This window comes from Candoia aspera, chromosome 3, assembly GCF_035149785.1.
Source record: "Candoia aspera isolate rCanAsp1 chromosome 3, rCanAsp1.hap2, whole genome shotgun sequence".
Taxonomy (NCBI): domain Eukaryota; kingdom Metazoa; phylum Chordata; class Lepidosauria; order Squamata; family Boidae; genus Candoia; species Candoia aspera.
Genome location: NC_086155.1, coordinates 173,802,934 through 173,822,517, shown reverse-complemented (window position 1 = coordinate 173,822,517; position 19,584 = coordinate 173,802,934). Strand labels below are relative to the sequence as shown.

At 36.4% G+C, this 19,584-nt stretch overlaps 1 protein-coding gene across 1 annotated transcript in view; it reads left to right on the top strand.

Annotated features, from left to right (window-relative positions):
* The window catches only part of LOC134494261 (cytochrome P450 7B1), a 112,098-nt gene that overhangs the window by 80,348 nt on the left and 12,166 nt on the right, over positions 1 to 19,584 (top strand). The window contains exons 3-4 of the mRNA XM_063299339.1: positions 9,145 to 9,741; positions 10,199 to 10,405. Of these exons, the coding sequence (XP_063155409.1) occupies positions 9,145 to 9,741; positions 10,199 to 10,405 (804 nt within the window). The remainder of the gene's footprint in view (positions 1 to 9,144; positions 9,742 to 10,198; positions 10,406 to 19,584) is intronic.

The window sequence follows — 19,584 nt, the reverse complement described above, 5'->3', positions numbered from 1 at the left end:
ATTAATAGAAACTTGCAAGTCTGAAAGTATACTTCTCCCACATCATCTTTACAGCCCAAGAAACTAGGAAGGGTCCCTTCTGAGCTGCTTGCCCTACCCATATTCCTGTTGCGGACTAAGTTGCCTTTTATCTAACCATTCCCTTGGCTGCATCTCTTTGCCCTTTCTCCCAAGGTCATTCCCACCATTACATGGAAAAACTTAAAGAATTTTCCATGCACTAGAGTCAATCTGATGCAACACAATAGTTGTGGTGCAATTATTGCATATCTTATAGTAAGGCCACCTTTTCATTCTCATTTTTACACACATTGTTCACTTGCTGTTCCACTTACCACCATTCTAATTCTATGATATTGAGACACCTAATCAAAGTGGGAATTAACATGGGGAAAATATGTCATATTTTAGAATCTACCTTGACAAATTTAAGTCTGTAGATTTTCCCAAAGGAGCAATCAAGCACAGCAGATATATTTCAGAAGAGAATACTTTGTCCCCATCCTATCTGCTCTGCTTGATTACTCCCTTGGGAAAATATACAAACTCAAATTTGTCAAGATAGATCCTAAAATAAGACAGTCTAGAGCTGAAGCATAGATATCCTTTGATCCAAATGTTCTCAATTCTCCTCTGGACCCCCAGGATTTGGCCTCTAATCTGAGCTAACATGAAGGTGGTGTAAGAAATTTAAAACAGAAAACAATTGTTGGTGAAGGAAATTTTAAAAAATTCTGTACAGACACATACAGATCCCCACACAACCTGCTCTGACTTCACAAGGGCTTTGAAAGTAGGAGACTTGTCACTGCGCTTCACTTTCTCAATCTCACTTATTACTGCTCTGTTCAAAGTAAGTGCTGCTAACTAAACAAAACAATCTTCCGGAACACCTGAGGTGGTATATCTACCTGGCTAAAATATATTGTTATGGCTACTACAAGCTGCACATGTGCTGCAAGCTGTATATTCCATTCTAAGCAGATTCGATAGAGAAATGTGCAATGGAGATACACTTCATAAGCCAATAAAGAGGTAACATTTGAATGAAAAGCACTTTTTTCAATCCCAGGGAATTTATCCCATTAAATTGTTCGATATTGGGTCAGCTTGATTGTAGAGAAGTCTGTTAAATGATAACATTTAATTGTATTTCACCACCATATAGATAATAGGGTTTTGGGATTGTATATCCCATATGTTTCACAGTATACTTAAATATTATAGGGTATATCATCTTAGCAATATGTTTATTTTATTGAATAAACTGCTTTAAATTATACATTTCCTGAAATTCTGAGATCATCAGATTCTCCTATATTTTTTCCCCACATTTTTTCCATGATTTTTATATCATTCTTTTTTTGTTGCTGAAATTCAGTATGAAGTGAATGGAGATTCAAAGCATTCATATATAAACAGAAATTGGAGTTTTCAAAGTATATGTGCAATACTGTTAAACTAACAGAACCTAAGAGATTGCCATTAGATTTGTGAATACTCTATTAATGTTTTAACTTCATGCAGTTGGAGAAGCTGCTTACTGAGCAGCAATGAGTGTTTAGATCAGTGTGTTGGCTGGGGAATTCTGGGAGTTGAAGTCCACTCATCTTCAATTTGCCAAGATTTGGAAACACTGGTTTAGATAGTTTTCTCATAATCAAGGCTTTGTACCTTGGATTCTTTCCCGGCTCTGCATTCCTCAAGCAAATCCAAGAGGGTTAGATAAGTCAGTTCATTGCAGAGAATTAGGAAGGAATATATACAAGAAGCCATGCTTCTAAGGTCTCATAAGATGAGATGGTTTTAGTGAGCAGACCTGGAGTGTATCAGATGTCCTTGGGAGCAGGCACCCCCACAAACATATAAAGTATTACATAACAGTTTCAGTAACAAATGACCATATTTCACTGTAATCATCTGTACATTATCTACATCTATAAGTAATATGTTCATAAGCAGTAAGTAAAATCAGACCTTTAATCCACGAAATAGGTGGGACCATAAATATGTCTTTGCAAAGTTGAAGAACTAGTCCCTTAGCAATAAAAAGGGCCTTGTAAACCTGGGTCTTCCAGTACCCCCTGGGCTGGGACAATTTGTGAACCCAGCTGACTCTTTTACAATTGGAGTTTTGGTCTTTTCCTTGTGTGGTTGTTTTATAATTTTGGTTCTTGCTTTGTTGTTGTTGTTGTTGTTATAAAACCCTCTTTGTACACTGCTTTGAGTTGCTTGGTGATTGGGCAGCCTTAGAAATACGATCCAATTAATTAATTAATTGGCCCAGGCATACATAGGATTACCAGCTCAGCCATTTAAAACAAGATAAATATGAATAGGCACAGCTTCATTAGGTGCACATTCCACAGCCAGCAACATTTTCTTTAAGACCATGCAGTATGTATGTATCTGAACTGTTTCCTACTCAGCCGTGCAGCACATATGTGAATTTGCTCTGATGCAGCCATTCCATATGTACCTGATCTGAATACTGTGTGATCATGTAGTACTATGTATATCTGACTCCTGTAAAGTCACACATTATATATTTGGAATGAATACATGGAAGACTGCATATGTCTTTCATATGTACCTGCTTTAAAATGGCTGATTAAACCACTATAACATTGTATTAATTGCATTGAGCTGAACCTTCCAAGTCCTGAGACCTGTCTATCACAGCACCTGCTATGTTTAGCTATGCAAATCTAAATGCAGGATATTCATGAACATATATTATGATGTACACTTTAATAATATTGCCTAGTGAAGATAGCAGTAGGCTATGCAAAGTTTCTTGCTGAATATTAACGAACTCATTGCTCTGTGCTCTGTTTCTCATTGGTGATTACATTGTCAATCAGGTGAGACAAGGGTAGAAGATTTCCATTTAGGTCCTAAACTAATGAAGAGAATGCCAAAAGATCAGTACATGAAAAAGGGATTTTTAACCAGGCTGATGCCCAGCACTAAACAGGAAGGTTACAATCCTGACAGTGTATAGGACACAATGGCACCACAGTAAAGTCTATGCTATTGTTGAAATGCTCAGTTCTCAAGCTGCATCCCTATGTCCTGTATTTTCAAATGTGGAGATAGAATAAAGAGAAAACAAATACTAGGAGTGTACGGTTGTAACTCTGATCAAAAACTTTATAGGGCAACACTCTCCTTTACAATCAAGAGACAGTGTCTCTCAAATTAATATATAGCTGCTTAGAAGTAAGTTCTACCATGATCCCAGGGGGTAACTCCTAAATAAGAATATATAGGAGATCTGGATTCTTGTGCAGAAAAATCACAAGGTTGACAAACCCTTGTAGTCTTTTAGGATTAATCCCCCGCCTCAGCCACATATCAGTGTATAAAGTAGGATTTAGCAGTAGTTATTGATTGAAGTATAATTTATTAATAAATATCCTGTTAATATAACTTGCTTTTATAGGTCAATATTACAGTATTTCATTCAATTTGTACTGGATTAGAATTCTATAGATAATTTTGCCCCCTCCCCTTTCTTTCCCATCTTTGTTACTTGACTAGTGATTTTGCAGATGGGGTGTTGCTTTTTGGCATGAAATAAAATTAATTGGACAAACAGGGGTGTTGATTTCACAACACTTTGTCAGAAATGTATTGCATGCAGCATTACACGTCACTAGGCTTACATAGAATAAGAGTGTATAAGGATACAGAGAGCTTGGTCATAAACAGATTTATTTGGAAACATATCCAAATGATTCCTAAAGGACCACAGGTCATGGGTATATATTAGGACTGTGTTTTAAACAATTGTGTTCAGAGAATGGGTGAACTTGTTCCCCATCCTTAAATGATGATTTGCTTAAATTTATATTGGTAATTAAATATATCAGAATTGGGGATTGTTTTGCAAAATGTTAGAGTCAAGATCACAAAGAAAACAGCTCATATTTTTCATCTGAAAATAGCAGATGGTGGACAGATGGTTTAAATTAATATTAATTAATTTTTAAAGAAATCTTAAATTGTTTACCCTGAATGCTCAGAGTTGGAAAGCTAGCTGACATCTTCAGGTTAATAGCATTCAAAATCATCTTGTTAAATAATATCAGAGCAGAGTGTAGTATTTGTAGTCTTTTGGTCACTGATGCTTATAATAAAAAGTGACTCTCAAGATGATTTCTTTGTGAAAGATTGGATTGTGGCCAGAGGAAAAAAGTACTCAAATCCCTGAACAGGTTGTGGCTGAACTATGAAGAAAAACAGTTGTGATTTTTTACCTTGTTTACAAACTATTCAAAGCTAGGGGGGAGGTGCTTTGTGAACTTTTATCTGAAAGATAAAAGTTTCTACCACCAATTTGTTAAATTTTCTACCACCAATTTGTTAAATTTTCCACGGCGGTATATCATTACAAATCCATTGTATTTCCAAAAATAAACCTCACTGAGTTCCATGGAAATCTTACTCCTAAGTACATGAAAATCAAATTACAGCCTTAATGAGTTTTCAGCCTTAATCTAAAAAAACTGGAAACAATTGTTTCAAAAACTTCACATTAAATCCTGTACTGAAATTATTTTCATAGCTTCAAGGAGTGTTCATGTATCCAATAGAGAAGCTTCCAATTGGGCATAATTTCATCAACTTATTTGGCTTTTTAAGGTTGAACCATTGGTAACTGGACAATGAAATCACATTCAGTTCTTCCAACTTGGATACTACTCAGTGGTGTCCATAGGAATTTGCCTCTTTCATCAGAATGATGAAAGCAACATTATGCCTCAAGCTCTGCCCCTTTGGGGCATGTGTGTGACATTGCAGCACATGTAGGAAAGGGGAGGAGCTTGTATTGGGATGCTGCTAGCATCAGTCTGACCACATCGCTTCCCCCTTCCCCCTGAGATGCCTCTGATTCTACTTAATGTTGTGACAGTGGCAGTGGAGTCCACGGTGCTTATCAAGTAGGAAGTAGAAGTATTCTGATAGCTCTCCTTTTTGTTCCTCTCTCTAGAACAGGTTCCTCAACCTTGGCAACTCTAAGCTGTGTGGACTTCAACTCCCAGCAAAGCTGGCTGGGGAATTCTGGGAGTTGAAGTCCTCACAGCTTAGAGTTGCCAAGGTTGAGGAACCCTGCTCTAGAACATCATAACTGACAGCTGTGTCTAGTGTTTTGTTTGGAAGGGGGTGGGGATCTCAACAGTGTTCAGATAGAATATGAAAGAAGATAAGCCAGTGTCAAGATTTTGGTAACCATAATTTGGTCTAAACTTTTGACTTTAAGTCTTCCAGAAAAGTAAAATTAAGTTCCTCTGAGTTGTGATTGTGGACTGATACAAGGTATTACCGAAGGGTATGGAGCTTTCTGTATCACTTAAATTAGATCTTCAAAGTGTGCAGGTTTCTATGAATAGGTATGAGACTTGCTTATACCTTTGCAGGCTACATTACTGTATTTCCTGGTGTTTCCCTTGAGCTCCTGATATAGTTAAACAGCCTTAAGGGTAAGTACACAAGAATCTAAACATTCACCACAAGCTAACTGATCTTTATTGGGCCAATACAAGGCTAAAATTAAGCTTTCTAATACCATGTCAAACTAATATTCAGAGAATACAGTGCAAGACACTACCTGTTGTATCAAGAACATCAGGTGGTAGCTAGACTGGAAGTGTCATTGTAGGTCAGAGGCAGAAGTTTTGACTGCAGTTGCCATTGTCCTTTGCAATTGGTTATATTACCTGGAACTTAGGGAAGGCAGCAGATTGTCTAAAATATAGACGTCCCCATTTATATATATTCTTGAAATGAGAAAGAAACAGCTCTAAGGTTTATATGTAATTGGAAAATAACTTAAGTTGGTGGGCTTTAAAAAAACTGAATATGGGAAAATGTGTGTAAGGGAATATTTATAGTCTTTTATGCCGTGAAAGATTCAAGCATGTAATTTTCCATTTTAAAAAACCTGTGAACAATAGCTCTAAATCTGTACCCATGAAGTAGCATTAATGGCATTAATGAATGGCAGCCACCAGTTTCTGTGTCCTATTTATTTCTCAATATATCAAATCTGATTTATAACAACAACAACAATAATGTAGGTGGTAATTCTGTACACATTTATGGACAGATAAATTCTATCTACCCTCTGGGATTGTTTCTTAAGTAAACATTCACAGAATTGTTCTGTTGCAGTCCTAAAAAAATATACTAAAGACTTAATATTATTGAAGATAATAGGATTTAGAGCTTCCAGTTTTTAATGGAGACTACAGGATCTACAGCCTTAGCCTCCTCCTGAATTTTGGAGGTTATTTCCTAATTTTAGACTGCTTTATAACATAATTCATAATTGGACAACTTTATTTCTTCTTCTTAAGTTTCATCTGCTTGTGAGTGAATTATGGGGCCCAAGACAAGATGCCAGAGAAAGCAATCACCTCCACATTCCAGCCATCATCTTTAAGGAAGAAGAAAGTCTGTAATTAAAAGCGTCTAAATAACTCCTCTTACCTCAGAGGAATTGCAAAGAGTGATTTTAACTTCTGACCCATCAGATATTCCAGACCTTGGGAGAGTGTCTAATTTGGAATTGCTTCTAATGTTCTGTCTCATGATTCAAAGAGCTGTAAAACTACAGAGTTTCACTAATTAAAAAACTATATAGATGCTTTTAAAACATCCGCTGTGGTTTGATTCTTTTAATAAAATGTGGCAGACCTGAAACTGATGATTGAAACTCATGAGAAAAGCAACCATTTGAAAGTGCATGATGTTCATAATGAAATTACCCATATATGGGTCTGCTGTATAGTAATAGTCTATGATATCTGAATATTCCCTGTAATGCTGAACAGGATCACTCTTTGGTGTTGTTTATGGAAAAATTCCTAAGTGAGCTTTTCTTAACTACAGATGGAATAGATTGGAAATTAAAACTACATATTGTGCAGATTTCTACTTTCACTTAACTGATATTTTTGGTTAGACTTCTTAGATGTATGATTATCTCATGATAATATTTCACAGTCATCCAGACAATCTGGATTTTTGGAAAGGAAGGCTAAGGGCTTTTTTTCTCTGATTACCCCCCTTAAATAGTTAGAAATATAAGCTGTATAATATGGCTTGTTTAGTAACAAAGCAGGTCAGAAGGGTTTACTTGGCTAATTTTATTTTTGTTATTTATCGCTGGATTCTGAGATGAATACATTCCCTGATTGGAAGCTTCTAACAATTGTATTCAGTTTGGATCAGAAAAAGAAAGGTAGTAGTAGTTGCTTTGTTTACATTTACTATTTTTACAGTTTTTCATCTGAAGGTGAACTTCATAGCTGGTGCTGGGGGGGATCTCTGTACTGTACAGTGGTTTTGGAATGGCTCATCTAGACTCCATGTAGCTTTTTCTATTATCTTACTTTTTTTCTTTTTTTGAACAGTTCTTTATTTTTGCTCTTTTATAGTGTTTTAGGTACTCTATAAATATCATATCAATACTCCATAGTTTTAAAATTACTGTTTTTGTTGCAATGAGTTTTGGAGGTTTCCAAAGCTACAGTTAACTCAACTGAAGATAGATACGAAAAACCTGCAATATGCCTGGAATAAAGAATTGGAATATCTTCTTTAACAAATCAATAGGGTAGAGTTTTAAAGAATGTCAAATTTGTATCCTGTGATCTTCAACAAAATATTCTTAGATATTCAACAAATGTTTGTTAGATATTCCAGAAGATGTTTAGAAAGTTCTGAGTCTTGGCTTTGGTATGTTAGAATGAAAGGACAGTGATTTATAATGTTTTAGATTTGTTTAGCAGGTGCACCATTTTAGTTTAATATCCATAATGCTGGGATAAGAAATGAAATTTTAAAAGGTGAATATGTTGTTGAATTATATACCAAAAATATGGAATTTATCAACTTTGGATTTATTGTGTGGTGGTCTGTTGTTAAAAAAATTGTTTTACTCCAGTGTAAAGACTCTGCTACACTGATTTAAATCACTGGATTGAAGATACAGAATTACTCTCTACATATGAAATGGCTTTTTATTGACATAGTGGGAAATCAATCAATATTACTCTGTGTAATGAAGGTTTAATTTACTGTTTAAAAGCAGACTTTTGTGTATGTGCACGTGTGTGTGTATATATGTGTGTGTGTGATTTGTTTATTATTTGTTCTGTTTATTTTTATTTTCATTTCTATGATTTCTTGTGGCTATGATTTTTTCTGTATATTTCTCTATTATAGCAATAAAATTAAAACTAATACTAAAAACCAATATATTTAAAGTTTTAGTTTGGATATTAATGAACAAATCATAGTAGACATTCTAGAATTCATCTCACAGATCATATTGTTAAATTAGTTACCTCTAGAGACAACCTAGTACAACTGTATAATTTGTTACTGGAACCAGAATGCAAAAATGTATAGTATGGGCATACCCATTGTTGTTGGGGTCAGCAATGTTATGTGATCCTCAAACATCAATAGAAATATAATAAAAGGCCATGAATGTAAGAAGAATGCAGCAAATAAACAATAATGTTGCTTATCTGTACACAGCAAAATAATGCTGCTAAGACATGTTTCTTGTGATTGGGGGAAGGAAAGAACTTTGCAGTATTGCAACCTTTATTTGCATATGTTGTCAATGCTATCATGGTTTATTTTGCTATTTTTTCATATCTCAAAACACAATATAGTAGTTTGTTGTAATTACCTTTTTTGTAATGTATATGTAAAATGTATGGTATGTTTTTATACAAAAAATGTATGCAATACAATGCCTGGTTTTGCTCACAATTTTTCAGGATTAATGCCACAGTATAAGTCAAGCTGCATTTAAAATAAATTTATTATTCCATTTTTAAGAATATCTTCAAAGTCACTATTTTGAAAGATCTCAGTTCTGGCACTGTGAGGATGGTACTCAGTCTACGACTGCCACATTGTTACTGTAATTAGGAGAGAAGCACAGGGGAAATGATTTTGACTAAATCAGACTCCTCAAACCTATTGTTTTCTTGATCAGCATCAGCCAGTATGTACCTCATGTTGGAGATGATGGAAGGTATTGTGCGTGATTCCTGTAAGGCAACAGGTTGCAGAATAAATGAACATGTGGCCTTTGACCAATTTCTTCTTTTCTTGCAGGCAAATATATTACATTTATAATGAACCCCCTGCAGTACCATGTTATGTCCAAGAACAGCAAGTATCTGGAATTTAGAGAGTTGGCAGATCGAATATCAAGCCAAGCATTTGACCACCCGCGCATTAGAAATGAGGATTGCCCAGACCTAAATGAACACTTGCACAGGAATTATCAATATCTTCTCGGCAAATCATTGGACACACTCTCTAATAATATGATGAACAACCTCCGAAATATATTTGAGAGCAAGTTCTCACAAATGGTAGATTGGGAGACCGGAAAAATGTACAAGTTCTGCTTCTCTATAATATTTGAAGCCAGCTTTAAAACACTGTACGGGAGGGAACCTCATAATGATGGCTATAGTGTTACAGATGCAATTGGAGAAAAATTTCTCAAGTTTGATGCCAACTTCTCCTATTTGGCACTAAACACACCAATTCAATTGCTGGGAGCAACCAAGAGGATCCGGAGAGAAATCATACACTTTTTAAGTCCAAAAAAGATGGAGAAATGGTTGGAAGTTTCTGAAGTGGTCCAAAGCAGAAAAGATGTATTTGAACCCTATCAGGTGCTTAGCGATTATGACAAAGCAGGTAGCAAACTTTTGAATGATTGCTTGGGTCAAATCAGATTACTAGAGACCTTTGAAATAAAATGGCAAAATTGCGACCTTGAACGTTTTTATGTTTTTTTTCTAATTGGGTAATGATAAAATGTTTTACTCTGAAACAACCCTGTCTGATAATTGATTCTTTCTCTCTCTCTCTTTTTGGCTAAGGCGGTAAAACAAGATACTTAATGGTGATAATGAGAGAGATTATAACTGAGCTGCATTTCCTCCCTTTATTTCACCCCCACCCCCACCCTGAAATTACATTTCAAACTATTCTCATTAAGCAGAAAATTAGACTTTCAGAAGCCTATTGGTCCTCATTAGCATTCACTGATCCTTGGCTGGGTCTGTGTCCTAACATCTTTTAATTAGCACACTGCAAATCTAATCAGTGTAATAAACGCTATTAATCTTCCTTTTCACTTATTTTCTCCCAGCACATCATTTCGGCTTCCTGTGGGCCTCTGTGGGAAACACAATTCCTGCTATATTCTGGGCGATGTATTATCTGTTGAGGCACCCAGAAGCTTTTGCAGTGGTGCGTGACGAAATTGACCATTTGCTGCAGTCAACAGGTCAAGAGAGGAGGCCAGGATACAGCAGCTACCTCACCAGAGAACAATTGGACAACCTGGTCTACCTAGGTAATTTATTTTATCCCTTCTGAAGAAAAGTAAGCATCTCCCTGTAAACTCTGTTTATCACTCATTCTGTTTAGTGAGAAGGTGGAGAACCCAGCTGCTTAATTGACATAACAACCATTTACATCAATTATAAATTATGTACTTTATAGCTAGAGATACACTAACTGCATGTAAACATAAAAAGCCCAGGTAATTAACTAGGCAAGGTATGGAAAGGTTGAATCAAAGCTTTGCAGTTATTTACACAATGTGTACACATATTGAGTTTGAGTCTAAACATCTGCTGAAGTGGGGAATGTATTTCAGAGGCATTGCTTACAAGATGGCAAAGCAGGGCCTTCTCATGAATTGAAAGGAAGTATTTGGAACAATCAGTGTCTCCTCTAAATATCATTAGCCTATACAGCATTTTTTAAAATCCTTTTAAGGCATAAAACAGGATGTATTCTCACTTTTCCATAGGTTGGCAGCTTGCTAGCTACGCAGTGAGAGATGTAAATATTTTAAGTCAAAACAGTTATTTTCAAAGAAGGGAAGATAATGTGAAGTGTTGGAAAGTTGGCAAGCATCCCAGTTTCTAAGCAGTTTTCAAGTAAAAATGTGGTTAGTGGAACTTGTGTGTGTGCGTGTGTGGCGTGTTGATAGTAGAAGCAGCAGCAGCAGTCATAGCTTTTCATAATAGTGGTGTTTTTTTAAAAAAAGCACTTGATTTAGAAATGATAACCAATTGACATATCCACAACAATCTGTCCTACATATCTTTTTTGGATATGCACCACCTCAGAATCCATATAGGAAATTGCTCTTTTTAAAAAGGTCTTTCTTGACCTTGTTTCTTTTTTCTTTAAAACCTTCCTACATTAAAAAAAAAAGCATTACAAATTATGAGAAACAGTTAAGCTAGGAGAGTTATCTGGAGAAAATCTATCTATGTGGTTGCTCAGGGTCAACATAAACATGGTGGCACTAATCAATCAATCAATCAGGAGACCAAAGAATTCAGCATGCAGGGGATTTAACTTCAATTTACAGTAGTGCTTAAAAGTTTGTGAACCTTTTTGAATTTTGAGTATTTCTGAATAAATATGACCAAAAATGTTATCTGTTTTCCATATGTAGCTTTGGATAATTTTCCTCAATAAATAAATGAACAAGTATAATGTTCTTGACTCATTTGTTTAATTGGGTTCTCTTTATCTAGTTTTAGGACTTGTGTGGGGAACAGATCATGTGTTAGGTCATATATATGCAGAAATATTGAAAATTCAGAAGAGCTCACAAACCTTTAAGCACCATTGTAAATATAACATTTGATCTAAGCCTCACCATGCTATACATAGTCAGATATTCTAATCACATGGAAAAGTCAGAAGAAATGTTTGCTGTACTCTTTACTATTACTTATGAATATGTTACACATATCAACCTCAGCATGAAAGAGGCACTTAAAACCTCTTCTGTGTAGAGGAAAACCTGGGACATGTTGGGTGTGGTGGTCAGCTAGTATATGTAGTGGCATCAGAAGTGCTAAGCTGCCCCATGCATTTCTATTGGCCTCATCATTAATTGAAATTTATGTACTTAGCAAAATTTGTGACCTTTCCTAATTCTAACAGACAGTCAGGTCAGGCCAAAGGCACAATGAAATAGGACTGCTTTAACTTGCTTATCTTTAACTTGCTTATTTATAGATCTAAAAGGATGGCGTCAAATATTATTATTATTATTATTATTATTATTAATCAAATTTATCACCGCCCATCACCCAAAAGGGACTCTGGGCGGTTTACAGTAAAATAGTAATTTTAGTGTGACAGAAGAAGGAAGTTCTTGGGAAATTATCAACTTTCTTTCAATAATTTAATACAATATAATATATATTTTTGTCCTGGACTCATCTATTGATTTGCCTCATTTCTGGGCACTTTTGGTATCTGTCCACCAATGTGCCATTAAAAGACCAAAGTGCAAAGATTTTGCATCCTTGACCTAACAAGGATAACAAATGCAGGGTTAGGCAACTTAATTCTGTATCATATGTGTGTGAATGCCTCCAAATCTGCTTAGGGTACATTATATCTGTGCTTAGACAGACAGACAGACAGCAACCGGAATTTGGGGGCCCACATAGACTAATAAATACAGTAAACAACTAGAGCCCAGCACTTTGCTTTGATGAAGTACTGTCCACTAGGGAAGGGAAGGGAAGGGAAGGGACAGGCACTAGCTAGAGAACTGGGCCGTCCCCAGAGATTGCTACTGGAAATGATTTAATGGAGTACAAGGAGGTAACCAAACAGGATGGAAATATGAAGAGGGGCAAATTATGGTTGGACTGAAGAAGAATACAGAGAACAAAGGTGCGATTAGGGAGGCATTAAAGATTTTAAAAAATGGGGAAGGAGTTATGTGAAGATATTTTGGTGTGCGAGAGAAAAGAATAAAGAGAGTTTGGGGTGATTCATAAATATATAGTGACTGAGTAGATCTTGTATGCTGGGGGTGTAATATGACAGTGAAGGACAACATTCAGGATATTTCTGGCTTCTTTGTAGTTTTGGGAGAAAAAAAGATACTTTTATTTCAATTATATCAGTTTGCCTTTCTGAACTGAGGAGTTTTTTGTTTTTGGCTGGCTATGGCAGCCAACTTTATAATTTCTACAGGAAGTGTAAATTATGATTTATGAGTTAGTCCACTGGAGAAGTCAATTTTTGGTTTAGAAAAGATGAACAATGCTATCCTGGCAGGTAACATTATTGAAAGTGACTTACCAACAACAAAAATCACTGTATGTAAACAGATCACACAAAAAATTCATAGATAATGAAGGCTTGGTGAGAAGTGAATCTAATTTACAATGGGGATTTGGATTCTTTAGCCTTCCAAATATTTCTGTAGTAGAACTGACAGGTCACTACACTGGTAGATGCTGCTCAGAGTTTCTTTTATCAACAATATTGTTGATGATTGACTACCCTTTTCTTCCTTTCCCTTGTTCCCATCCAAATTTGTTTTCTCTGCCATCTTTGTCTCCTTGTTTTGTGTTTCTTCTATTGTTGCTTGCTTTTAAATGTTTTTAATAATTTGTAAGCTGCCCAGAGTCGCTGGGAGTTGGGTGGCTTATTATTATTATTATTATTATTATTATTATTATTATTATTATTATTATTGAGATCTAGAGGTTCCTTGTACCTAGACTTTAGGATGTTTTGTTTTTTACTTATTTTGTTTTTAACTCTTTTCAATTAATTTATTTCATTTTTTAAAAAAGTATTTTAATAGATTTTTATACTTCTAATCTACCCAGTAACCAATTTCTCTCTGCAGATTATAAAGATACTAAAAGTATTAAATTTTTAAGTTTTCAGAAAACCCCATAAGAAATGAAAATGTTTATTACTGTAAAAAAAAAGAGCATAACAGAAGGGTAAGGGTAAGGAAGGAGATTGGGCTATGGTGATTTTTTTCCTTAGATAATTGTTGTTTTACTAAAATATTTTCTGTTTTCATATTTTAAAGACCATAACCTGAACTTGTATTGTGTTCATTCAGTATTCAGAAAGTTTAGCATCAGATGAACACAAAATTAGTACCATGGAAACATTGCAAAACATTGAGTATATTACCCTGATTGAATTAACTTCAAAACCCCAATTTTTTTAATATGAGTTTATTTCCTCTGATTTTGAAAGTGCATTTCTTCTTCTTAAAAGACATAGGATCCTAAGATCTATAGCAAGCCTATTAATTTGCCAAGAAAGGCCTCATTCAGAAAGAGGGTTTTTCCTTCCCTTGCTAATGTTCTTACGACAAGGATTGAAACTGAAATCGTGTCCATACAAAACAACGTGTCCACTTCCCTGATGCCTCCTGTTTTAAATAAATTATTGTATCATTAGAGATCTCATATCATGAAAGAAGAATCTCAGTTAAGAGATGTGAATGTATTTTCACTTTTGTAAGGATTTATGTCAATAACTTTGGACATTTTGTTCCAAATTAATTACATATAGGTAGGGTTACCAGACATCTGGCAAAAGGAGGACATGTCCTCCTTTTTTGTCCTCATGTCCTCTGTACGGCAGGCATAGTCTTAAAATCAAATATTGTCCAGATTTTTTAGTATCATGGTTTTTTAAAAAAAAAAATTAGACTGTTTTCACAGCAGTAGTCATTCAAACTTGCTTTTATTTTGACCTTTAAACTGTCTGCTTCTTTCTTTCCCTTATCCATTGACAGACTTGACAGCCTAGATTTACATTACTTGTTTCCTGTTTCCAGCAATTAGCTTCAACCCACCCCCTTGAAATTATGATCACAGTAGTCATAGATCACATGACTAGTCATACGTTTCTATAGTGAAATTTGAGAAGTGCGTCATTGTTGATTCTATGTTATTGCTAGCATACGTTCTTGAAAACAAAGATGTGTTGGAAAAATATTTGCTCAAAAAACCGTTTTTTTGATGCTGGAAAAAGTAATTTCATATACATGTAGGCCTAAGTACAATTTTTTTTTTGCAGTGTTTTGCTGTAATTTTTGTCACAGACGCCAAAAAAAATGGATGTCCTCCTTTCCAATTGTCCATATCTTTGCCTGTTCAGATATATGGTAATCCTACATATAGATGAAGTATCAGTTGAACTCCATAACAGAGTTGGACTAAGTTGAAAGGAGAATCTGTTGCCATGTAAAAAATATACATGTGCACACATTCAGAGATATCATACAAACACACACTATACATCATACATCTCCATATATGCACAGACTCCTTCTTCTATCCATCTCCCCTCCAGGAATCTCAAATGTAATATAGTAGGCACATTCATTGATACACATAATGCGCACATATAATATACACACTGGGTCTTTACATCCTATATCCTCTTCCTGTCTTAGAGTGGTGGCTTGATAGTTCTTGCTGCCACCATCAAGGGATGCCTGGACCTGGTGTTCTCCCCACAGCCCCAGCATGTGATAGGGAGGGTTCACACGGCCTAGGCATACAAGAAATAAACTCTCCAGTCACCTCCTCGCTCTGCAGCATTGAGTCATGTGTTTAGGGAAATTAGCCCCTTTTCTCTTTCATCTTTTGCAGGAAGAAAGACCAAACAAACAACTTTTATCTAAAAGGAGAGGAAAAACAGGAAAAAGAGAATATAAAAGTTCCCTTTTAACTTTAAGTAGTCACATGGCCATTCATTAACAAAGGATATATGATTATAGAACTATTCAAAATTCAAACAGCACCTGAAAATAACCTCCAATAGGAAAATATACAGGACAGTGTAAAGGTTTGACAAGAGTCCAAAGTGATCCATCCTACTACTGGAGAAGCAATTGAGATAGAAAGAGATCCCAGTTAGCATAAAACATACAAGGACTGAGCTTGTGTAAAGACAATCAGCACCAGAGACGATAGTCTTAAAAATATAGGAAAATAAATTAAACAGGGCACTGTCTTAGCCAACTTTTTCCTCTTCTTGTCAGTCGATGACCCTTGCGACAGATGCTACCTTTGTGCCAACTTGTTATCTAGAAAACCCTCCTTCCTTGAAATGCCAACTTTACTCAGGAGATTCTTAGCTCTCTCTCTCTCCCACCCCTAGTAAAGGTAAAGGTTTCCCTTGACGTAAAGTCCAGTCGAATCTGACTCTAGGGGGCAGTGCTCATCTCCGTTTCTAAGCCTTGGAGCCGGCATTGTCATAGACACTTCCGGGTCATGTGGCCAGCATGACGACACGGAACGCTGTTACCTTCCCGCCGAAGTGGTACCTATTGATCTACTCACATTTGCATGTTTTCGAACTGCTAGGTGAGCAGGAGCTGGGACTAGCAACGGGAGCTCACCCCGCCACGCGGTTTCGAACCGCCGACCTTCCGATCAACAGCTCAGCGGTTTAACCCGCAACGCCACCACGTCTCCCACCCCTACCTGGTGATAAAGCTTGTGGCTCTTTTTCTCTGGAGTTCTGCTTTGTTTTTCAAAAGGACTCAGATCCTCTATCTCTGGCAAAGAAGGAGACATTGAAAGAGTCAATTCTTTTTGCCTGCTTGGTAAAGATCATGCCCAAGAGAAGATCTTGTTTTGAATGGCTAAACTGGCAATTTGCCATCTGGCATAAGGGGCTGGCAGGCAGGCTGGAAGAGTGAATGTAAGGGTGAGGCTTGCCTGCCCATTCACTATATTTCTATGCTCACTCAAACAGACATGTACTTTTCCACACGCAAATGCACACATCCTCTTCCCTCCCTCATCTCTGTTCCTCTCAGTGATCTAGAGCAATGCTTCTCAACCGTGGCAATTTTGAGATGTGTGGACATGCTGGCTGGGGAATTCTGGAGTTGAAGTCCACACAACTCAAAGTTGCCACAGTTGAGAAACACTGATCTAGAGCAAGGTTCCTGGGAGGAAGGGTTTATCAGTAATAATAGCCCCTTCCCAGTGACTTGGTAAACTGCTGTTTTAAATGTTGCAAAAGTATGGATTTTCCTCAAAGCCAGAATTTTTATTTGATAAGAACAATTTTAAATGTTTATAAATGTACACTTCAAGAGACTTCATACAAATACTCAAAAATAAGCATTCTTTCTGTAAAGTTTCCTTCTGACATGGATTTTATTGATAACATATGACTAATACCCAAAAATATTTCGTTTGGATTTTGTGTTTGTACAGCATTTCTTCCAACTCCATTCTGTTACGTCCACAAAAGTTAGTGAATAAGCAGCTGGATTAAAAGTGAATGAATATCTACCACCGAGTTGTGGGTGCATTATCAAGCCACCATCTAAACCATCTGCACATTCGGATTTATAATGTATTTTCCTATCATCCAACCATTGCTGTGGGAATATATAAAGCCTGTCTTGATTAGTGATACGTCATCAGCAATGGCTCAGTGATGTTATAAAATGCTATAAATTCATACTTTAGAAATGCTCTAAATGTTACCAGCCCATAATAATAAACAAAGCATAGTTTCCCCTGGGTTGTCCACTTCTGAAAACCAGTTCAGTGTTTCCTAAAGATACAGATCATGTGGGGCAACCTGTAGATCAGGAGCTGCACATAATCATATAATGTGTATCCCATGAAATTGAGAAGCTCAGCCCAGTATTCCCATAGGCCCTGCTCAGCTGACCCACAGAAAACAGATTATTGGCTTTTTTGCCAATCTATTTACCATTTGCTGAAAGTGTGTGTGTGTCTGTGTGTGTGTTCCACATGTACCACAATTGGTTCTGTGTGCACTGAGAAAATGAATATATATTACTGACTGCAAAAGTTTTCTACGTTCTGATCTATTACAAATCATAAAGTGATGAAAGTACAAATGCCAGGAAAGTATTAGTTCATATAATCCATTCTTCAGTTGCCTTTCTGCACTGCGTGGATCTTTGTAACAATCTAGTTTTGATATTAACAGCTGATTTGAAAGAAGTACCAGAAAAAATAACTTGTGCATTCATAGCAACATACCAGGTTGGGCATTATGACTCACTATGGAGTTTTAATTCAGAAACAGTAGCATAAGAATGGTCTGCTGGTCTTTATGACCATGACCCTGATAGAAAAATTGAAATACATACATCTAATGCACCTTTAGTTTTGGTCATATTTTATTTGCATGCATTTAAATAATATATACATTCCTAATGCAAATTAATATTGCCCTGAGTATCAGTAATTTACACTGAAGGGAGTGCAAGGGAAATTGTTCACTAACAGGTAGAAGAACTAAAATTAAACAGTGCTAGGGTGCAAACTATCTTGAAAGATACAGTAAACATGCTACAATTAAACATCACTGTTTTTAAGACTGAATGAAGTGGGAGAGAGTGGATCCTTTATCTTTGTATCCTATGATTAATTTAGGTCTATTCAGGCCATATGCAAATTACAGTTGTGTTGTATTCCATAATTGTTCTTTGTATAATCATAGTGCTGTGAAAAAAGTAGATATATCCAAAATATTTACATATTGAACAACTATTTTTCTTCCCTATACCTTTGATGTTTACAGAGTTCCTATTACCTGCTAAATGCTTAATATAAAATTAACAATCCATTATTTGCAGCAAGTATTTTTTTATTAAACAGTAACAGATCAAGATCATGTTTAATTAAAATTAACTTGCTTACGAAAGCCAAATGTACTAATGATTCACAATGACCTTTTATTACCTGCAATCCCTTGTTTTGGCTGGATGATTGACAGCTTGCTGTTTGGCTCCTGTGTTGTATTTCAGCTGACAAGACTTTTCATTTTAACTCAATTTGCCTGCCTATCACAAGCTGGTGGCGGGCCAGGCGCAAGTCGCCCAGCTTTGCCTCAGCAGCTTGCTCCATTTCTCATTAGTACACATTTATTCAGTGGAAATTGGAAGACAAATGCTTGAAGGCATGTGAACTAAGTATAGCAAATTAGGTTTAAAGACTGAATATTTATAAGTATATTGAAATGGCTTCAACTTTTAAAAAAAGATTGTGGGTGAATTGGAAGCAGAGAATGTAAGAGAAAAGGGGAGTGGGAGGACTCTAAAAATAATACTCTGGGAAGTCTGAAGGCCCCCTTATCCTCCGTCCCCCCCCCCCACTTTCCCTGCATAGAAAATATGTCAACTCTTCTGACAATCTCTCTTCATGTGTTGAAGTTTCAGCATCTCGTGTGTGTAGGAAGTGGGAAAACATGAGGGTCCTGTTCATTTGCTGCTTGGTTCTCTCTTGCTTTGCTTTAAATTGCCTTGTTTGTTCAGCACGAGCACAGAAACAGATGTTGCTCTACAGAGCTGGATCATTTACGGTGCCTCATGGTGCAAAATGGAAGGCCTCCCAGGCTATCCAGCTGGTCTTACAGGAGTGCTGGCTTATGCCTACTGAAGTATGACAACCGCAAGTACTGTACAGGCTGCTGTTTTATCATCTAGTTGTCATTCAGTGTCTAAATCCAGCATATAAGAATGGTTGGGAAGTGGGGAGGGGAGGAGGGACTGGGAAAGAGTGTCGTTTTTTGTTTGTTTATTTTCATGGTTGACTGCCACAAGCCCACGCAAACTCCCTCCTCCTTTCTGATCATAATGTGACTCATTACCTTTGTCATCTAAGGATGATCGGCAAGATCGCTCACAGCGAGAGCCACGGCTCGCCTTTCCCCACATAGCTGGTACTA